General features: G+C 41.5%; 2 protein-coding genes across 2 annotated transcripts; both read right to left on the bottom strand.

Annotated features, from left to right (window-relative positions):
* Nucleotides 1-477: 477 nt before the first annotated feature.
* LOC111658723 (transient receptor potential cation channel subfamily M member 4-like) lies at nucleotides 478-14,329 on the bottom strand. Its single transcript, XM_023411362.2, has 28 exons — nucleotides 14,078-14,329; nucleotides 12,616-12,677; nucleotides 12,317-12,494; nucleotides 11,673-11,853; nucleotides 10,088-10,257; nucleotides 9,772-9,949; nucleotides 9,159-9,223; nucleotides 8,808-9,041; nucleotides 7,338-7,440; nucleotides 7,107-7,228; nucleotides 6,572-6,859; nucleotides 6,301-6,402; nucleotides 5,712-5,840; nucleotides 5,399-5,528; nucleotides 5,165-5,310; nucleotides 4,786-4,898; nucleotides 4,558-4,671; nucleotides 4,316-4,365; nucleotides 3,947-4,185; nucleotides 3,509-3,624; nucleotides 3,229-3,361; nucleotides 2,950-3,124; nucleotides 2,682-2,847; nucleotides 2,396-2,577; nucleotides 2,143-2,275; nucleotides 1,982-2,054; nucleotides 1,210-1,303; nucleotides 478-1,072 (listed from the first exon to the last, which is right to left on the bottom strand). The coding sequence occupies exons 1-28, from the start codon at nucleotides 14,135-14,137 to the stop codon at nucleotides 1,041-1,043; spliced, it is 3,768 nt and encodes a 1,255-aa protein (XP_023267130.1). The 5' UTR covers nucleotides 14,138-14,329; the 3' UTR covers nucleotides 478-1,040.
* A 536-nt stretch (nucleotides 14,330-14,865) lies between these two features.
* On the bottom strand, nucleotides 14,866-16,306 carry LOC147818830 (uncharacterized). Its single transcript, XM_087175356.1, has 4 exons — nucleotides 16,114-16,306; nucleotides 15,855-15,936; nucleotides 15,529-15,681; nucleotides 14,866-15,271 (listed from the first exon to the last, which is right to left on the bottom strand). Exons 1-4 carry the CDS (start codon nucleotides 16,157-16,159, stop codon nucleotides 15,115-15,117), a joined length of 438 nt encoding a protein of 145 aa, XP_087031482.1. The 5' UTR covers nucleotides 16,160-16,306; the 3' UTR covers nucleotides 14,866-15,114.
* Nucleotides 16,307-17,476: the final 1,170 nt, after the last annotated feature.

Genomic DNA, 17,476 nt, shown 5'->3' on the forward strand with positions numbered 1-17,476 from the left:
ACTTTTCACACTATCCATATCCTCTTGTGAAATTTACATAATTTGATCGCATGTCTTGTTCATTTCTACTGGTTTGTTTGTGCAGCTCTCGGCCCAACGCCATAGAATGTCAGAGCCTCCACATTATTTATCATTAAACGATTAGTTTGACATTTTGGGAAATACACTTATTTGCTTTCTTGCCGACAGTCAGATGGTACATATGGAGCTGGAGCCAGCAGCTGGTTAGCTTAGCTTAGCATAAAGACTGGAAACAAGGGGAAACAGCTAGCCTAGCCTAAAGCTCAGTAATTAACATGTCATTTCTTAAGCCATTCTAGCTGTTGCCCTGTTTTCAGTCTTTGTGCTAAGCTATGCTGTTTTTCTGGCTTATTAAAGTTGTATTGATCTTTTCATCCAACACAACAAAGTGAATACATGTATTTCCCTCATTGCATGAACTAGTCTTACTCCTGTAACAATAACATTAAACATGTATTCATTATATGTACAATTTATTGAACAGAATAAAATAATGTAGCAATACAAATACACAATTTAACATTTCAGACTGTGTAAAGCAACCCTTTAGCCAAAAAATAACTGAACACAAACGTGATACTATCTGCAACTAATGTAGCCCTGGTAACAACATCATAGTTTGAATGTAACAACAAAAACTATAAAAACCTTAAAAACAGAATTCCAGCTGCCATCTTAAAACTACAGCAATAAAGACATAATAGCATTGGTAAATAAAATACATATAATATATCATACCACATCATAAATACATGCTCTTGTCTTTGGCATTAAAGTAAGATAGATTGCACACTTAAATTATCATCTTTTACATTTGCTCAGTACTGTAATAAGAAGTGATGTCATATGATATCTGTTCTCTTTTTTAAATTAAGACTCACTGATAACCTTTGGTGAATGTGTCCAGTCTGGAAAACACTGAGACTGGTGGGTGCGTGGCATTAGAGCAGCCTAAGCCAAAAGCCATCCAGTCTTGTCTTTTACTGACCCTGAGCAAGTGAAGGCATCACGAGGCTGAATCAGGTGGAAGTGGAAGAAGAAGGGAACGCATCTGTGCAGAAGAAGAAGTACAGTAAGGTGACAGAAGGGAGACGTTTGGTATGAATGCCTCGAGGCAAACACACCTGTGGCATTTGAACATGCAGACTGATTCTCGTGCAAAAATGCATGTATGTCATTTGTAAGTACCTCTTAATGTCGGTGGAGGCCGGGGAGGTTTGAATGTGCTGCTTTGGTCCAAAGTTTCCACAATCCAGCTGAGAGCGTTTGAGCAATACTCCATCTGAAGAGAAGGAACATATTAAAAAAATGTACTCTACTAGAAAACAGTCATTTCCAAATGATATATATTATAACACCTGAGGGGGGAAAAAAAATCTTTATTTGGATTATGCCATACAGTAGGGTTTACATTAAAATCTACCTTATTTATCCTTACCTAAGTTATAAACACTGTCTTTCTGAAACACTTGAGAATGGAGCAGGAAATGAGAATATCACACAGTCCAGTCTGAACTTAAAGGAATAGTTCGACATTCTGGGAAATACACTTATTTGCTTTCTGGCAGATTGTTAAATGAAAAAACTCTCGTATCTGCCAAAATAAATATGAGGCTACCGTTTAGCCAGCATGTTATATCCTGTTTCACAGGCTTTACAGTAGCTATATATTTACTTTCCCGACATGAGAGTGGTACCAATTTTCTTATCTAACTCTCAGCAAGAAAGCAAATAACTATATTTCCCAAAATGTCAAACCATTCCTTTAACAAATGTGTGATTTTCATTACCAAAACACATACTGTGGCACAGTGTTGTAGTTATCATGATATATAGTCACCCAGCCCTGCTATATGTAGATGGTTGACATTTTTGACCTTTGCACAGACTAGGTTTGATCAACAAACACAATCTTTTAGCACCACGTATATACAAAGAAAACATTTTGATTTAACTTTACCTCATTCTCCAGAGCCCTTAGTCTGTGGTCAAAGTCTCTGCTTTCAGTCAGATGTTTAAGCACACCATCCACTCTAAGAAAGGAGATTTGCACCTCAGTATGGTGAAGCCAAAAGATAAGAATTTGCTAATGTGTAGGAAGGTGTACAAAGGCATCCTTACTTGACAGACATCCGCTTGAGCCTCTCGGAGTCGCTGCTTTTCTGGATCTTGGTCTGTGCAGTTAGGAAGTCCTCCTTCTGAATGGTTTCCCATGTCATTAGCTTGTTAGCTGCTTTCCCTCTTAACTGCAGTACTGATAGAAAAGGCAAGGATATTAATGAGTAGGCAAAGAGTTTTGGTTTCAAACAGCATTTAATGTGTGTTGGGCGATAACTTTATCACATTAATAAGACACACTTGAGACCATACTGACCAAAGTGGTGGATCTTGATCGAGGGCACCTTGCGGATGTTCCTCTTGATAAAGAGATTGATGTGAGAGAGGATGATGAAAGGGGGTGCCAGGGACGGACGAGAGTGGTACTGAACAACCAGGTTGTAGCGCTGGAACTTCCAGTAGATGTCGCTGTTCGCTTGCACTTCAGAGAAGGTGTAGCTGTGAGGACACAACCAGGGTTAGAGAGTGTTATGTAGAGAGATTGGCATGTCCAGTGTAGCCCCGGAAACAGATTGACGGATACTACTCTCCTTTTCTGTTACCTAAACATGGCGATGAGCAGGTTGATGAGCAGGATGTTGGTGACCAGCAGATAAACGACCAGCAGAATTACCACCAGCCAGTTACTGTACAGTGTTCTGCACGGCTCTGCACCGCCCTCAATCAATGTCACGTTGTGTGTGCAGCTCATGCCCCACTCCTTCCCCACTGGGATAGATATGAAAATATAGGGAAGATCATTTTAGCTAATTCTAATCATTGTGGAGAACTTTAAAGATGCAGTGGTTGTGCACACATAAACACTTATACCGTCTATCTCTTCCACGGGGATTTGTCCGAAGATGTGCAGATACGGCCTGTAGAAAACCCGGCGGAAGATGCGATCCAGGCGAGGGTCGTAGGAATAAAGTAAAGCCTGGTTGGCTACTCCGTATGCCATGAGCCACACCCCCAGGAAGAAGAGGAAGAAGAAAACATCCTTCATCTGAACAGGAGATATCAATCATCTTTTTGTCATTATAATGCCCATGTCGCACCGTATAATGTTGCTAAAATGTCATGTTATGGACATCGTTTGATATTTCTCACCATCTTGCCAACAATGATGATTTTTGGTCCCAGCTGTTTGTGAATGGCAAAGATGTGAATGAGGCGAAGGGTGAAGACCATGTAGTCCACACAAAGGACATCCCGACCAAATCCGTACGACCAGTCGAACATCCTACAACACAAAGAGAGTGAAGTGAATAAACTGTGGTGCGAGCAACGCCCAGTGACCAGCTTTTAAAATAACTACACCACTGAAAGTGAAGGGGGGGGGCATAATCCAGTAACAACAAAAATATACATGTCCTGTGTGCAATCACACCTGCAGATTAGTCCTATGATGAACAGCGTGATGGCAGTGAGGTCACACTTGTTCCACACATCCTGAATGTACACCCTGAACCTCTGACGCCAAGTCATCGTCCCCAAAAAGAAAGTCTAGGAGAAGAAAAACACCAACTTCATAGATACATATAACTTAGGACTGCATTGTATCCTATGTAAAGCACATACAAGCCTAGAAACAGAATAATGTACAGTGTTTTCAAGGATGAGTGAAATTCTTTTATTTTTTCAAATTCTGTTTTTTAACAGAATGGTTTAGTGTTTGGTGTGTCCAAATATATAACAAATACTTCTGAATCACTTCATTTAATCTGGCACTTTGTTTTGTTTTTTCTGCCTGTACTCTTGCAATTACAAAATGTAAAGTAGATGCGTCAAACACCAAGTATGACGCAAGACATCTCTGTGCACTCACCTCCCGGATCTCCTCACACACGATGGTGAATACCCAGAAGTACAGCACGTACTCGGTGATGGCCGGACCAGAGGGTGGAGGGGGCTTGAAGTCCACCAACAGCACGTAGGCGAAAAGAAGCAGGAAGAGGAAGTACATCAGGACGTTGCCCAAAAATGAGGTGACGGGTGCAAACCAGAACTGGCGCCATCTTGACACTATGAATGGACGCTTTGGTGGTCTGTGAGTGTGAGGTATGCCTGACGGGAAGGTCATTGGATACGGATTAGTAGCTGATACAATAATCATTTCTGCAATCAACCTTTCCTCTCCTCTGTTGTGCGAGTGACAACACTTTTTCCAGAGGTGCTGCGTTTAAAGAAGACTCACCTTTGATGGTTGCTGTCCGGGGAGTGAGTGCGTCTTGTGCGTCAGCTTCACTGAGACAACAGTGACACAAATTTAACAAATTAGTACACTACAACAAATGCAAAGCAGTGGGCTCCATTTAAAACTGCAAAGCCAATGGATCCCATTCACTTGCATTAACATGATAAAAAAAAAAACATACAGTAAAAAGCAGACACCTGAAGTTCTATATAATAGCTTGGGCTAATGTATAAGAGTATTACATGTGCTTGATGTCAGAGAAAGAAAAGATGGTGGTGCCATAGAGGCTGTCGCTGTCCCGGCCCGGCCCGTCCTCATTAGGCTTCTCCTCTTCTATCTGCTGGTCCTCGTGTTTCCTACATACAAAGTGTAAGTTTGTGTTGAAAATCAAATTGATGACAGTTCTGGGATCTCCAAAAAAAAAAAAAAAAAAGCAAAAATAAGTCTAGTGTGGAATATCTGGACTTTACCTGAAGGAGATAAGGTTGGTGTAGCAGAGGATGGGGCAGAAGAAGGTGAGCAGGAGCTTCCACACCTCCGTGCTCCTCTTCATGTCCCCCCACCAGATCTGGGACAACAGAGACTGGAGGAGGAGAGACCATTCATGTTATTTGAAATTATGGTAACACTGTAACTCAGCTTCCCTTTACAAGTTTAAGATTTTAATATGATTCTTTATCAAGAAGTGGAATTAAGTTTAGCTCACATACAACAACAACATACAGTTCTTAACATTTAAAACAGACTAAGCAGAAATAGAACAGTTTGAACTGGCACAATAAAGCAGTGACTTGGTTCCATTGTTGTCTTTCATGTGTCAGTCGAACACGTGTGAGCACAGCGACACACCTGTACTCCGTCATGGCTGAAGAAGAGCCGTGCGTCAGCGCTCATGCCCATCTGGAGGCAGGTGGTACCGCCCCAGACTGGAGACTGCCTGATCAGCAGGGTGAAAGAGCGACTCTCATTGCTCCGATAGCAAGAGCTGAAGATGTCTGACAAGTGAGGATTGAATAGTCATCATACAATGGAGTCACTTATTGTTTAAAGGGACATCAGTGGACGATGCATTCACGGTCTTACCATGTGCCAGGTTCTCAAACCTCTGGGCCAGCTCTTTCATGGACAGTTTGGTCTCATTCTCAATCTCCAGCTTGGACAGTTCTCTCAGGATCTTACAGCCGCTCAGAGCGCTCAGCACTGACTCCCCTGCCTGGGAGAAACAATGAGGGATATCAGAGAAACTCCTTTTGAAACAGGTACTGACAGGACCTAGAGCATTTTGCAATTAAGTCAGTAGTGATGGTCATAAACATTTGTTTTTTAAATCTGTCAGTTAGTTGGTTTTTCTGAAACTGCAAATATGCCATGAGCCTGTAAGTGTCAAGAGATTTACCATCTCCCAGAAGAAAGTGGCCATATTGCTGCGGTTCTGCAGGACGGCCCAGATGAAAAGTGAAGCCCAGGGGAAGAGGCAGCGTCTCTCCCGATACAAGCAGTCTCCGCGGAGCAGCTTACTGGCACGCTGGGGTGAATGGAAAAAATGAACTAAGGGTATATCGGGTCAAAGGTGAGAGACTAACATTGACATCTGGCTGTCATTCACTCTTGTCTTCTGAAATCATACATCAAAGGCTGATAAGCTTTGATATACATTGATAGACACTTATATTAGGTGCACGTGCAAAATCTAATATAATCCAATAAAAGAGCTCAGCCACAAAATCTTCCTTTACAAAGATAGCTTTGGTCAGTTTTTGTTGACACTGTCAGACAGGTTGCTAATTCACCTCTATGTTTATCATCACTGGGGATGTCAAACATGACTGCATTATATTGAGAGGCGTTTCTAATATTTTGCCCACCCATTTCTAAACATGAGGAGGGCGGAGTATTAGAAAAACACCTCTGACCGGGTTAACAAAAACTGAACATTATCAACTTTATAAAAAGGTAAATTTTACGGCTTTTACGGTTTAGATTACCCGAAGAGCCCTCCTCTTGGATGTGATCTGTTCTAAGCCCAAAGCATCATAGTAGAATGGCTTGCAGACATCACCCATCAACAACTCCAGGACACTTGACACCTGAGGAAGAGAGGGGGTAAACCGACAACACAACAGTGAGCGCAAATACAAGTTTTCTTCACATTATTTCTGATTTTATTTCAGTTAAACTAAAAACCATATATATATATATATATATATATATATATATATATAAATATATATATATAAATGAATAATAAAAAAAAACCTCAAAAAGGCTGATTTCCTTCACTGGCCCGCTCTGCATCTTCTCTGCTTCCACTTTAGAAGGTGAGCCTTGCTGGTTAGACGGAGTAGAAATTCCAACCCGCTCCATGAGGTGGCGCTTTAGCAGATGGTAAAGAAGTGTCCCATCAGCCACTGAGTGGTAGAGGCTTTCCAGCCTGCCATAAGTCAGGTAGTCCAGGATGTTGAGGCCGTTCTCAGTGAAAAGACGCACAAACTGCGGCTTGTCGTTGATCAAGGCATCGGTCATTGAGTCTTCCAAGTCTTCATACTGTATGAGTGGATGAAGGTGATTGTTTATAAAGCAGGTTTCAATACAAGGTCAATACTTCATTTCATATTTTTATTTATTTTATATCAACAATGCCACTGCACATCACTTAAAGTATTTTATTTGACACAAGTGGTACAGTACAGCTACACTAGTCCATTTACTTTAAAATGGTGGACTTCTGTGAATGTAACATATGATGTGTTGTGTTGTGTTGTGTGCCCCCCCCCCCTCCCTCCCCCCTCACCCTCCAGTGGATGTCTCCATTGAAGAGTTCGCTCTTGGCAATGTCGACCCTGTTCCATGTGACCGCCAGCTTCAGCTCTTCATTGTAAGGGCTGGCATCGACTGACGCACGGTGCTTACTGGCTGAAAGACACAAAAGCACACCACAAACATCCAAATAAAGACGCGCTGCCATGTAAAACATTTGAACTCTAAATGATATGAATTAGTTAGTATTAGTATTAGTAAGTACCTCCCACTAAGGCTTTGAGCAGGACTGTATCAAAATCATTTGGGCCCTCCTGCTCTCCGTGGTAAATCGTAATCAAATCTCTGTTCTGGTAGATACTCAGAGCCTGGAGACAGAAGAACGAATGAGGACAATATCCGGTAACACTGAGAAAGACATTAAAAGAAAAGAAAGTGATAAGGAAAAGATTTGGTGACAGAGGGTACCGTCAACCCCATGACATCATTAACTGCATGGCCGTCCCACACTGAATGAGCGGCATATCAGACATACGAAGATTTCATCACGGCATTTGAACCTAAGCACCGACAGCAATGAGTAGAAATGAATAAGATGATCGTGAGAGTGTGACTCCAATCATTCCCCAGCTCACCAGATAGCGAGTGACAACACGATTGGATTGTAAGCGCTGATTACGTTACTGTTTCAATAAACATTAGGACACTGATGAGCCACACACCTCTGAGGCAGCATGTGATGCTGGTGTTACATAAACAACACAGCTTCGTGTGATGAGCTGTGTAGCAGTAAAAACAGTTACATTTGCTTTTCAGTGGACTCTTTTATAACAGAGACGTCGCAGAGTGGAAAAAAGCTGAGAAACTTAACAATAGATTTGTTGAGCTAATGCAAGAATCTCGTCTGTTCCTGCCAATCGTCAAACTTCCATTGAAAACAGAGAGCACAGTGAGGATACTTTGGATACTGATATTGCATTCTGGAAATTTTCCGGAGTCAAATTCCAGTGTATTAGAGGGTGTTTTTTGGCTACGGATGTTCTCAGGAGACTGATACAGATCTAGTTAGTTGAATGTTGTTGGCTATATACTATACAGCCAATCCTTTTTCAGACTTTTGTGTTAAAAAAAAACAAAAAAAAAAACAACCCCATAATGCCACATTAAAACTGAAACTGAACTGTGCTTCCAAATCACACAGCTTGTGAGCGAGCGCATTGTGGAGAAGCAAGAACAAATGAATAACAGCCAGCAGTTTCAGGAATCTGGGACAAACTGAGGCCCAAAGTCTACAGGGCAACATGCTGATATTTTAACTGTTCTTAGAGCCTAAGCAGCAGTGGGACTAAAAATGTGAGCTTGCCCTGAGGGTTGTGCTGAAAAAGAGTCTATGGAGTCATAAAAAAATCAAAAGACTTCATCCACTTGTGAGCAAACATGCTCAGCAAATGTATTGGCCATCTGCCTATTACATTATGAAGTATCTTGTGTGACTAAAATTGGAATCATGACCTTACGGCGTTAAAAAACAACAGATCAAAGAGTCACTGATAACATCTGAAAACCTCTGAGGCCGAGAATATCACGGTTGAATTTCACAGCAAGCCGGCCAGTAGTCGTCCACAACAAAACACACCAGCTGTTACATATACGAGATGAAGAAATCCCTCGGGCCTGTTCTGTATGTCAATAACCGCACAACAATGACACACAAGGCTCTGCCCAAAGCTCTTACTCGTTCAACTAGTTTGTCCGTCTCCGCTTCAGAAGGGAAATACTTTTTAACCCGCTCTGCCACTCTGTCTTTCAGATCCACGCTGGGACCCGCCTCGCCATCACCCTCGCTGGAGGACTGGACCGTCGGGGCCGACGCCAGGTTCTCCAAGACATCACTCAAGAAGTCAGCCACGCCTCCTGAGCCCGCCAGCACCAGCCAGGGCATGTTGTTCTTCAGGGAAAGATCCACTCTCTGTCAGGAAAGGAGATGGATATTTACTCATGGAATACAATGGTATCATTAAAAAGTAAATTTCATTATTAAAAGCGACCTAATCATTTCGTGGATCATAAAGAGCACTGATTGTACCTCCAGCATGCTCGCCTCCCCAGACACCAGCATACAAAGGACAGGGATGTCAATGCTGCCACTGCCTACAAAAATGCAATCCACATTTTGTTTTTTTTACAAATTCCTTCAGTGCATTGGTAAATTCAAACTCATAAATGCAGATCAGCACAGGAACAACAAAAACAGCCTGTTAAATTTTTGGAAAATCTCTCTGCTTGATTTTACATGTTGAGCTGTGTATCAAATTCATGCACAGGCATGCAACTGCTTTCATCCAGTGGATACCAAAGAATTATCTTATCATCACATGCATCAGTGAGGGATTGCCACAAGAGGGCCAAATAGATTGAAACCAGGGTTGAATGAGAAACAACACATTCATGGTTGGAAAAGCTGAAGATCCGCTGTTTGATTTAGGCATGATCAGTTTTCAATGGTTGAATACAACATCCCATATCCAGTTCTACCAGCTCTTCAGATGAATAAAAAACAACACAATAGAAGCAAAAATGGCGAAGCCTACTTCCTTAAGTCACAAGTGTCATACTCTTTAGCTCTGCCACAGCAAGCAGTCTGTATCATCATTCTATATGTGATAGAGTAAATGATGTTGCATTATGCCATCTCTCACCCCAGATGCCTGTGCGCTGGTGGGAGATGTAGTCCTCCAGTTTGGCCCTGAACCCCGTATCCCCCCCTCTGCGCCCCACACTCCCATCGTCTACCAGCAGGAAGGCCTGGTAGTTGTTGTCCAGGCAACAGGAGTCCCGGGTCGTATTCTGGACGAAGTACTTAGCAGGAAAGCTGCCCTGCAAAAGAGGAAGATTATTGCACAAATTTTAAAATCTGAAATTACTCTCACTTTTTAAAGCTAATATTACAGTGAGCTTGTTGTACGTATTTTTTAACAGTGAAGAAATTTGTAAATATGTGAGTGCCAGTCCAACCTGAGGGTTGACGAGCTGCTGTCGATTGTGCACCAGGCCCCAGGGAGCGATGCCCAGCGCCACCACCTTGTTGAGGGACACCGACGAGGCTGCAGTGGCATGATCCCTCACCGCCTCTCCAACACATCTCCCCACACCCTCACGCAAGCCTGCCGTCAGGATCCACGCTCCTGGGTGGAAAAGTTAAACAGTGAATGCGACAAGAAATTAGAGATTGTGGAATTTTACTAAGCCTGGACAATGACTGTCATTTCATTCCACAACAACCTCTGTACTAATATGTAAATCTCTGTCATATTTCACCAGATCCTTGAACTTAACTCTTAAGAAAATATAAATTCATACATCTATATTTGCATTTCTAAATTATTGTGTAATTTACATATTTGTACACATGCTTCCATCACTTGGCCTTTATTAATTTCTGCTTAGGATTTATTGCCAGTCCTGAGGGACTGAATTGTAGAAAACAAAACGGATAACAAAGAAAAGAAACTGAAACCAGAAGGAAATGAAAGAAAGGAAAATACTTTGTGGATCCCAAAGGGATAGATTCAAGTGTCATAGCAGAGGAGATTGCATGTGTATGCTGATCTGTAAAAGAAGAAATTTGAAAGTTTGTACAAGAAAAACTCAATAGATACCATAGTAATGCAAACAGCTGTTGTATGTTTTTGTGTGTGACAACATCTTTAACATTTCTGCAGTACAACAGCAGCAAATGTGTTATCCAGCATGTTTATAATTATTCCATGTAGTACCATGTGTCCATGCCTGCAGCTTATGTATGTTCATGTGTACACCTGAATGTTTTTGCACGCGTCTTATTGTCGTTGCTTTGATCTGGGGCCTCTGAGAGAACAACTAGCCGGCTGGAGATCAGTATCACCGTGTGCCACCTGCACTTGGCACAGTAGTCAGGGGGAAAATGGCCATTGTAGTATCAAATTAGGATCAGACCCCAGAGAGTCATGTAGAGGAATGGTACTGCATTTTACAAAAGCTGTATTTTTCCTGTTTAAACCACAATGAGTAAGTTCAATGTGTTCCAAGAAAGAGTCGACTCATTATTTTACATTATTAGTCAGTTCCTTAGAATTATTTATGGGGTTTGCGATTTGACTTCAAGCAAAAAATAAATAAAAAATGTAAAACTGAAAAGTATGCCACTCTTTATGCTCTAATGTAAAATAAAAAATGATCCTGTTTAAATGGTACTATATCTTGTAGTTTTTTGTTGTCTTGACCTATAAAGAAAATTTTAATTTCAACACATAGGGGAGGTTTTTCACGGAAAGGGCCGAAAGTAACTTAATCTGATGTAAAGTGTATGACTGTAAAATTAAGTGTCATAATAGTATCTGTGTCCCAATTAAAAGGTAGCTACATCAGTCAAAACTGTCTGTAAAATCATGACAACTGCTTCACCAATTGAAGCTAACTGATATTATCAAGAGACTGCGAACAGTGTATATAGATGTAATCCTGTTAACTGGCTTCCAGCCTATGACCCACCTATGTAGAGGGTTTTTAAGTGGCGTTTTAGTTACTCCAGAGTTACGGTTTGTTTTCATGATGCGTTTACCTGTGCTTTGTGAGGCTTTCACCAGTCCCTGCCTGAGGACCTCCCGTACCCAGGTCTTCACTTTTGTCCTTCCTTCTCCACCCACAACAGAAACCACTAGATTGGGCGCAGGCAGGCCCCAATGGGCTGTCATCAGGGTGTAGACCATAGACGGGGATGTGTCCCATGACAGACGGAGGAACTGAGATACCCAAGAAAAACAAAATAGGCATTTGTTTGATTATATGGGAAAATTTTTCAAAAGAGGGAAAATGAGCCAAGAGACAAACGAAGACTTCAAAAATAAAAAATTGTGATCACGTCAGTATGATAATACATCCTAAATCATACTACAAGTGTCTCCAATTTGTTATGCTAAACCAACAGAGCCTCTCAGTACAGGTCTGAGATCTCACTCTCAGTACAGGTATGCGTTTGTTTACTCAAGTGCAGCGGCAGGTTAAAGGTTAGGAAAAGCAACCGCGCAGACTACTACAGCTTTTAGTGTATTTGAACTATTAATTGGCCTTGAACCTTTCCAAGCATTTGTCTTTAAAACACTAGCATAACACTGCAGATTTGATCACAAAGTCTACGACTATAGGAATAAAACATTTAATGAACCAGTCGGAGAAAATTTATCAAGTTGACAGAAAAGCACCAACATGGCTATGCCTCTTGCTGGCTCCTGCAAACTGCAGCTCTCCAAAGGCATCAGTTGGGTACTCAGAGGAGTGCTGGGCGCTGTCCCAGTGGTTGACGATCGCCGTGCTGAAATAGTCACCGAGAGCCACAGAGGCATGGGCATCTCTCGCACCCCCACACTGGCAAAGCACACCATTACTGAGAGAGGTGAAAGAATAACACGTCAATGTGAAAACATGATCGTCTTAAGATGCATCACCACAGTCATTAGAGAGACATTTTTAAGTCACAAAGAAATGTGCTCCAGGGTTCACAGTACCTGAAAGAATCTTCTACAAAGGTGGTGCAGACTCTTTTCTTTATGATTTTGGGGATCCAACTCTGAAAACATTTTCAACACGTTAATAAACTGCATTTATGTGAAGGCTGTTTAAATTTTTAGGAAGATTAATTCTGACAATGCCCTTGTATGCCTGGAAATCACATGGCTGCAGGGTGTAGCAAACTCTGGTTAAATGAGAAATGTTGACTTTGCCTCTGTGAAATACCTGATACCTGGCTGGTGAGATATGCTGCACCTAAACACCTGGCTGTGACTTCTGACGTGGTGCTGTAGTTTCAGCTCAAGAGACAGTGTGTGTGCACGTGTGTGGTGGGCACATAGGTATCCTTAGTTCATTCAGTACATTCTGCAGGACAACTGCAAACCTACTCATCAAACAAAGGGGCCCCAGGGGACTCTTTACTACTAGAAACTGGACTGGACTTTCTTTACTACTTTGAAATTTAACTAACACCATGAGGAGTTTCTTTTAATTTCCCAATCCACTGTTGTATCAATAACTGTGTGGTCACGTGACCGTATCTTTCTCACAGGACATTTCGGCAGGCAAACATCAGGAAAACTATCTGCATCTGCTAAAAGAATGGCTCTGTTCCGTTTAGCTGTGCCAGCAGCCCTGTCCGCGAGCCAGTGGGCACAACACCTGAGCCCTGGAGCTGGCACGACTAAACGGAATGCAGCCATTATTAATGTAATGAATTGCACCTGTGCCTGTCATGTGAATTTTTTTTTTTTTTTTTTTTACTTTTACACCTGTTGTATTTTTATCCTTTGGAAGCTGGTATCGCGATATTAACAGTGATTTATTTCAGTTTTAACTTTGTCCATATAATCTAATGGAGTGGTGAATATTATATAACCTTAGTTAGCTGGTGAACTGCTGGGCAATATTGTTATGGGCGGGTTCTCGTCTTTGTTCTACGGGAAGTAAACATTGAACTAATAAACCGATACGTTGGGAAACGTTAACCGGCTAATTATTCGTTAGTGTTGTTGCGGCAAAAAAAAACAAACACATTGGACAGTTTTACAACTTACAACGCTAACGTTAGCTTAACTTCCGCCGGTTTGACAACTGACTACACACAGTGTCAACAAACACGAGCAGAAACTAGCTGCCCTTCGTTACAACATGCCAATATGTTTACACACCCAGCTTCGACGCTGTTACAGAGCCGTAAGATTTCCAAGACCAGACCCTACATTGAGTATTACATTCCTACACGACCATTTGAGACGTGCTGAATAAAGCAGACGAAGTTAGTCCTTCGTCATCGTGACTCAGATCCAGAAGGAGTTACTGTAAGGCACAGCCTTCATTACAACTTGTTGTTTGTAAACTCCCTCCTCTTATTAATCTCTTCGCGACTGTAGCCTTTGGCAAAAACGCCACGCCATCACGAGAGTCACCGAATGATTTTACGGAATGCCTACCCACCTGGTCCTTCTCAGATTTACGGATTTTGTCTCCGCTGTCTCCTCCTTCTGTGTCACTCATTTTCTTTCCCCTTTGTTGTTCGACTCAGTGGGAGATAGGGGGAAAGACTTCAGGATTTCTTTCTGACCATTCTCTAGTGAATAGGCTAATGTACTGGACTGCTGAAGTTTAACATACCCGAATCTATGTAAATGCCATTTCCAAGTGTCTCTCAGCAGCCAGTCAGAGGAAACCGGGTTTGCAGAGCAGACACACCACACAGGTGAGGGTGTGGTTTTACAGGAGGCACACAGTTTGTAAATGCCATCCTCCAAACTTTGAAAATAGGTGGGGCCAGGCAAAACTTCAGACATTTACTACCAGGGGTGTGAGCTAGGCAGTTGCTGATTATAATCCTTTTACAGCATGAATTCATCAGAATGCCCCTTAATGGACTCCACACTATCAAGGGCAAGGACAGACAGATTTTTTTATAATGCAGAAACATTTTCAACATCAAATTTCAATCAGAATATTTTCTCATCTTATTAAAGTGACATACAAATTCAGAAGGAAGGACACAAAAGGTCCCAGAAACATACTGTGCAGGGCCACAATTTATGATATGTGATCCCAAAGGCAATATCTAGTGTAAGATTGTTGTTTTGGGGCCCTCTTTTTCCTTTTAAAAAAATAAATGAAGGTGCCCATCTAAGCAGAATTCTAGCTGTTGGCATCAATTTTTCATTTTTAGTCAAGGCTCCCAGAGCAGCTTAATCCAGGTATACATAAATTATACTTCCACATACTTGTTTGATATTAAATATTTATTGTAAAATACATTTAAATATTGAAACATTTTTATTTTAAGAAGTAATATGATTAGGCATTTCACACAGCATTCAAACATCCATATTCTATGTGCTTCATGAGCATAAATCCATAACAAGTACCAGTCATTCAGAACATATAAAGAGATATTTGGTTGTAATTAGATGGAGACTATGTTGAGAACCCTCCACCTCCTTAGTCCATTACTGTTGCCATTCCCCTTGGCCCTATCTGCCGTATCCCCGTGGGTCGTTGGCCTTTTTCGACTCATCTTTTCCACTTTTGCTGAAGATGAATAAAGTGTTGGCCAGATTGTGAAGCTGGCATGTCCCAAGCTGGCAACCACGCTGAGGTGCGCGTCGTGAACGTAATTTCACTGCCATGCTGCCAATGATAAAGAAGAGAAAAAAACAAGGTTAGAAGTTATACTTTGGCTCTCGAAATATGACATAAACTTTATGAAATAAAAACTTTCAGTTTTCAGTAGAAGTTGAATTTCACCTACAGCATTTACTTCCTACATTAGTAGCCAACTACAGACCAATTCCTAGCATACTCAGTACAATAAACAATAAATGATACAAGAAGGCTAGTGTTTACAGCCACTCAGGGTATGTTTTGAATTTCTTGCTCTTTCGTACTTGTGTTTCAGTGCGTCCAAGTCTAGATGTTTGTCTTCTGAATGAAACGGGATGATCTTCAGTACTGGAGCATGCTCCTGCCGTGTGTCCTCTGACCTTTTCACCTCCGAAGCCTGAACAGTGTCCCCTGAGAGGACAGTGTTTGCGCCTGACCTGCGGGTGCAACAGAATGAGGTATTGATTACTGTACATTTTATGAACCAAACAAATCATACAGATGTAAGATACAGATAAACAAATAGGGACGCCATTATTTCCTCCTGCCTAAAATTCTTTGTGTTTCCTTTCTGTCATTGGCTGTATATTTACTGATGTTTTTCACTCACCTGTGAGTTGGTCTAAGTGGTGAGGCAACAGTCAAAGGCACAGTCAGCAGCAGCAGAACAGTTATCTCCATACCGCAATGGCCTGTGGGAGAAAAAGAGTTAGTGATGCTGAAGAAAACAAATCATCCTGACCAAACTTATTCTCAATAAATGGTTTTCAGAACTCAGTAATACAGAGACATAAGCGTATTTGACCAGAAAAGTCAATAAACATGTCTATCATGCATTAGAGACCTCTTCAAAGAATAATGAACCTTACCACCAAGAAAATGGAAAAACCTGCTGTGCCTTTTTGAGTAAACCATCAATCCAGATGTGCAGTTGTAGTTTCTTGTTGATCGTTGGATGCCCAAGTCTGTTATCCCTCTCCACCTCTGGCCCTTTATAGTGTGATAGCAGGGTGCGGGGGTGTGTCTGTAACAGTCATTAGACAGCCAGGCCAACTCCCACACTCATAATGAATCAGTTACGGTGGCAGTTTTATCCTTTATTTACACAAGCTGCGATGCTAACGAAAACAACCTTTTAACAACCAAATACTACATTGTACTTATACCTGCAGTGACCTTGTACGTTGTGTGATGTTTACACTGATTATTATGTTCACTCTTTGCTCCACCACCCCCCCATCCTCCACCCCTCCACATCCTCCTCCATCCCTCGCTCTCTCACTCCACTTGCTGCTGAGCAATTGTTCCAGAAATCATTCTTTCATTTCCATCACCTGCAGGAAGCCCGCAGAGCCCAAAATAACCCCAATTCTCCTCCAGGCTTTTCTTTATCGCCCCCTTTTTTCCTGTGCCTTTTTCCCTTGAGTCACTTTTGCCGTCAATGTGTTTATTCCTGAAATGTCCTTCACTCACCCCCCCTCCCGTACAGTGTTTGGGAAAACAAGTGCTTGATCTTACCCCTTTCCTCAAAGATAATATTTTTGATTAAATTGTAGCATTTAGGATTGGTTTGTGGCTCTATTAGCTCACCTAAAAATGGTCACAGAAACAAAAAATTATGAACTTTTCAGATTTGGCACCGAGCCACATTCTAACCTCTCTCTAGGAAATGATCTCATAATTCATAATCTTTGATAGAAATCCATGAGCAGCCAGTGTCACGTTTTTCCAACATCCAGACGCTGTTTCTCTCAGCCTCTCTCCTTCTCTCTAAATCACAACTTCCCCTCTTGACTCCATTGTGCACCTTTCCTGTGACTACCATCTGTGCAGTTTGTGTTGTCAGAGTAGTGCACTGAGTCATCACTGGCGCACGTTCACACAAGAGCATTAGCAGTCAAATGATAAGGCAGTCTTATGATTTCCCATAATTAAGAACTAATTACACCAAGTCTTGTTTTATGAAGAGTTTGCTCATTGCTAAGCAGTTCCTGAACACATGCTGCCTGGTTTTGAGCAGATAATCATTTTTGACAAAAAAACATGAGCAAGGAAACATTTTAAACCCAAGTAAATTTATTCTACATTAGAAAACAAAGTTGGTGACGTCAATAAGACGTCATTCAATAGTGTCCTGGCACAACAATTATAAAAGTTATAATTGTTGACAAAGACTGTACATTAATAAAAACTTACACTACATTATAGTGTCTTATAAATCATTTATTAGAT

Source organism: Seriola lalandi, unplaced genomic scaffold (assembly GCF_002814215.2).
Source record: "Seriola lalandi dorsalis isolate HSWRI2012SDOR001 ecotype SW California unplaced genomic scaffold, Sedor1 jcf7180002054464, whole genome shotgun sequence".
NCBI classification, from domain to species: domain Eukaryota; kingdom Metazoa; phylum Chordata; class Actinopteri; order Carangiformes; family Carangidae; genus Seriola; species Seriola lalandi.

Excerpts from the sequence above, each read along its gene's own strand:
- LOC147818830 (XM_087175356.1), bottom strand. The coding sequence starts at position 16,159 with ATGGTTTACTCAAAAAGGCACAGCAGGTTTTTCCATTTTCTTGGTG. Across the intron at positions 15,937-16,113 it reads GTTTTTCCATTTTCTTGGTG|GCCATTGCGGTATGGAGATA; the intron begins GTAAGGTTCATT and ends TTTCTCCCACAG. Across the intron at positions 15,682-15,854 it reads CCACTTAGACCAACTCACAG|GTCAGGCGCAAACACTGTCC; the intron begins GTGAGTGAAAAA and ends TTGCACCCGCAG.
- LOC111658723 (XM_023411362.2), bottom strand. The coding sequence starts at position 14,137 with ATGAGTGACACAGAAGGAGGAGACAGCGGAGACAAAATCCGTAAATCT. Across the intron at positions 7,441-8,807 it reads CGGACAAACTAGTTGAACGA|GCTCTGAGTATCTACCAGAA; the intron begins GTAAGAGCTTTG and ends TTCTGTCTCCAG. Across the intron at positions 6,860-7,106 it reads ATGGAGACATCCACTGGAGG|TATGAAGACTTGGAAGACTC; the intron begins GTGAGGGGGGAG and ends CCACTCATACAG.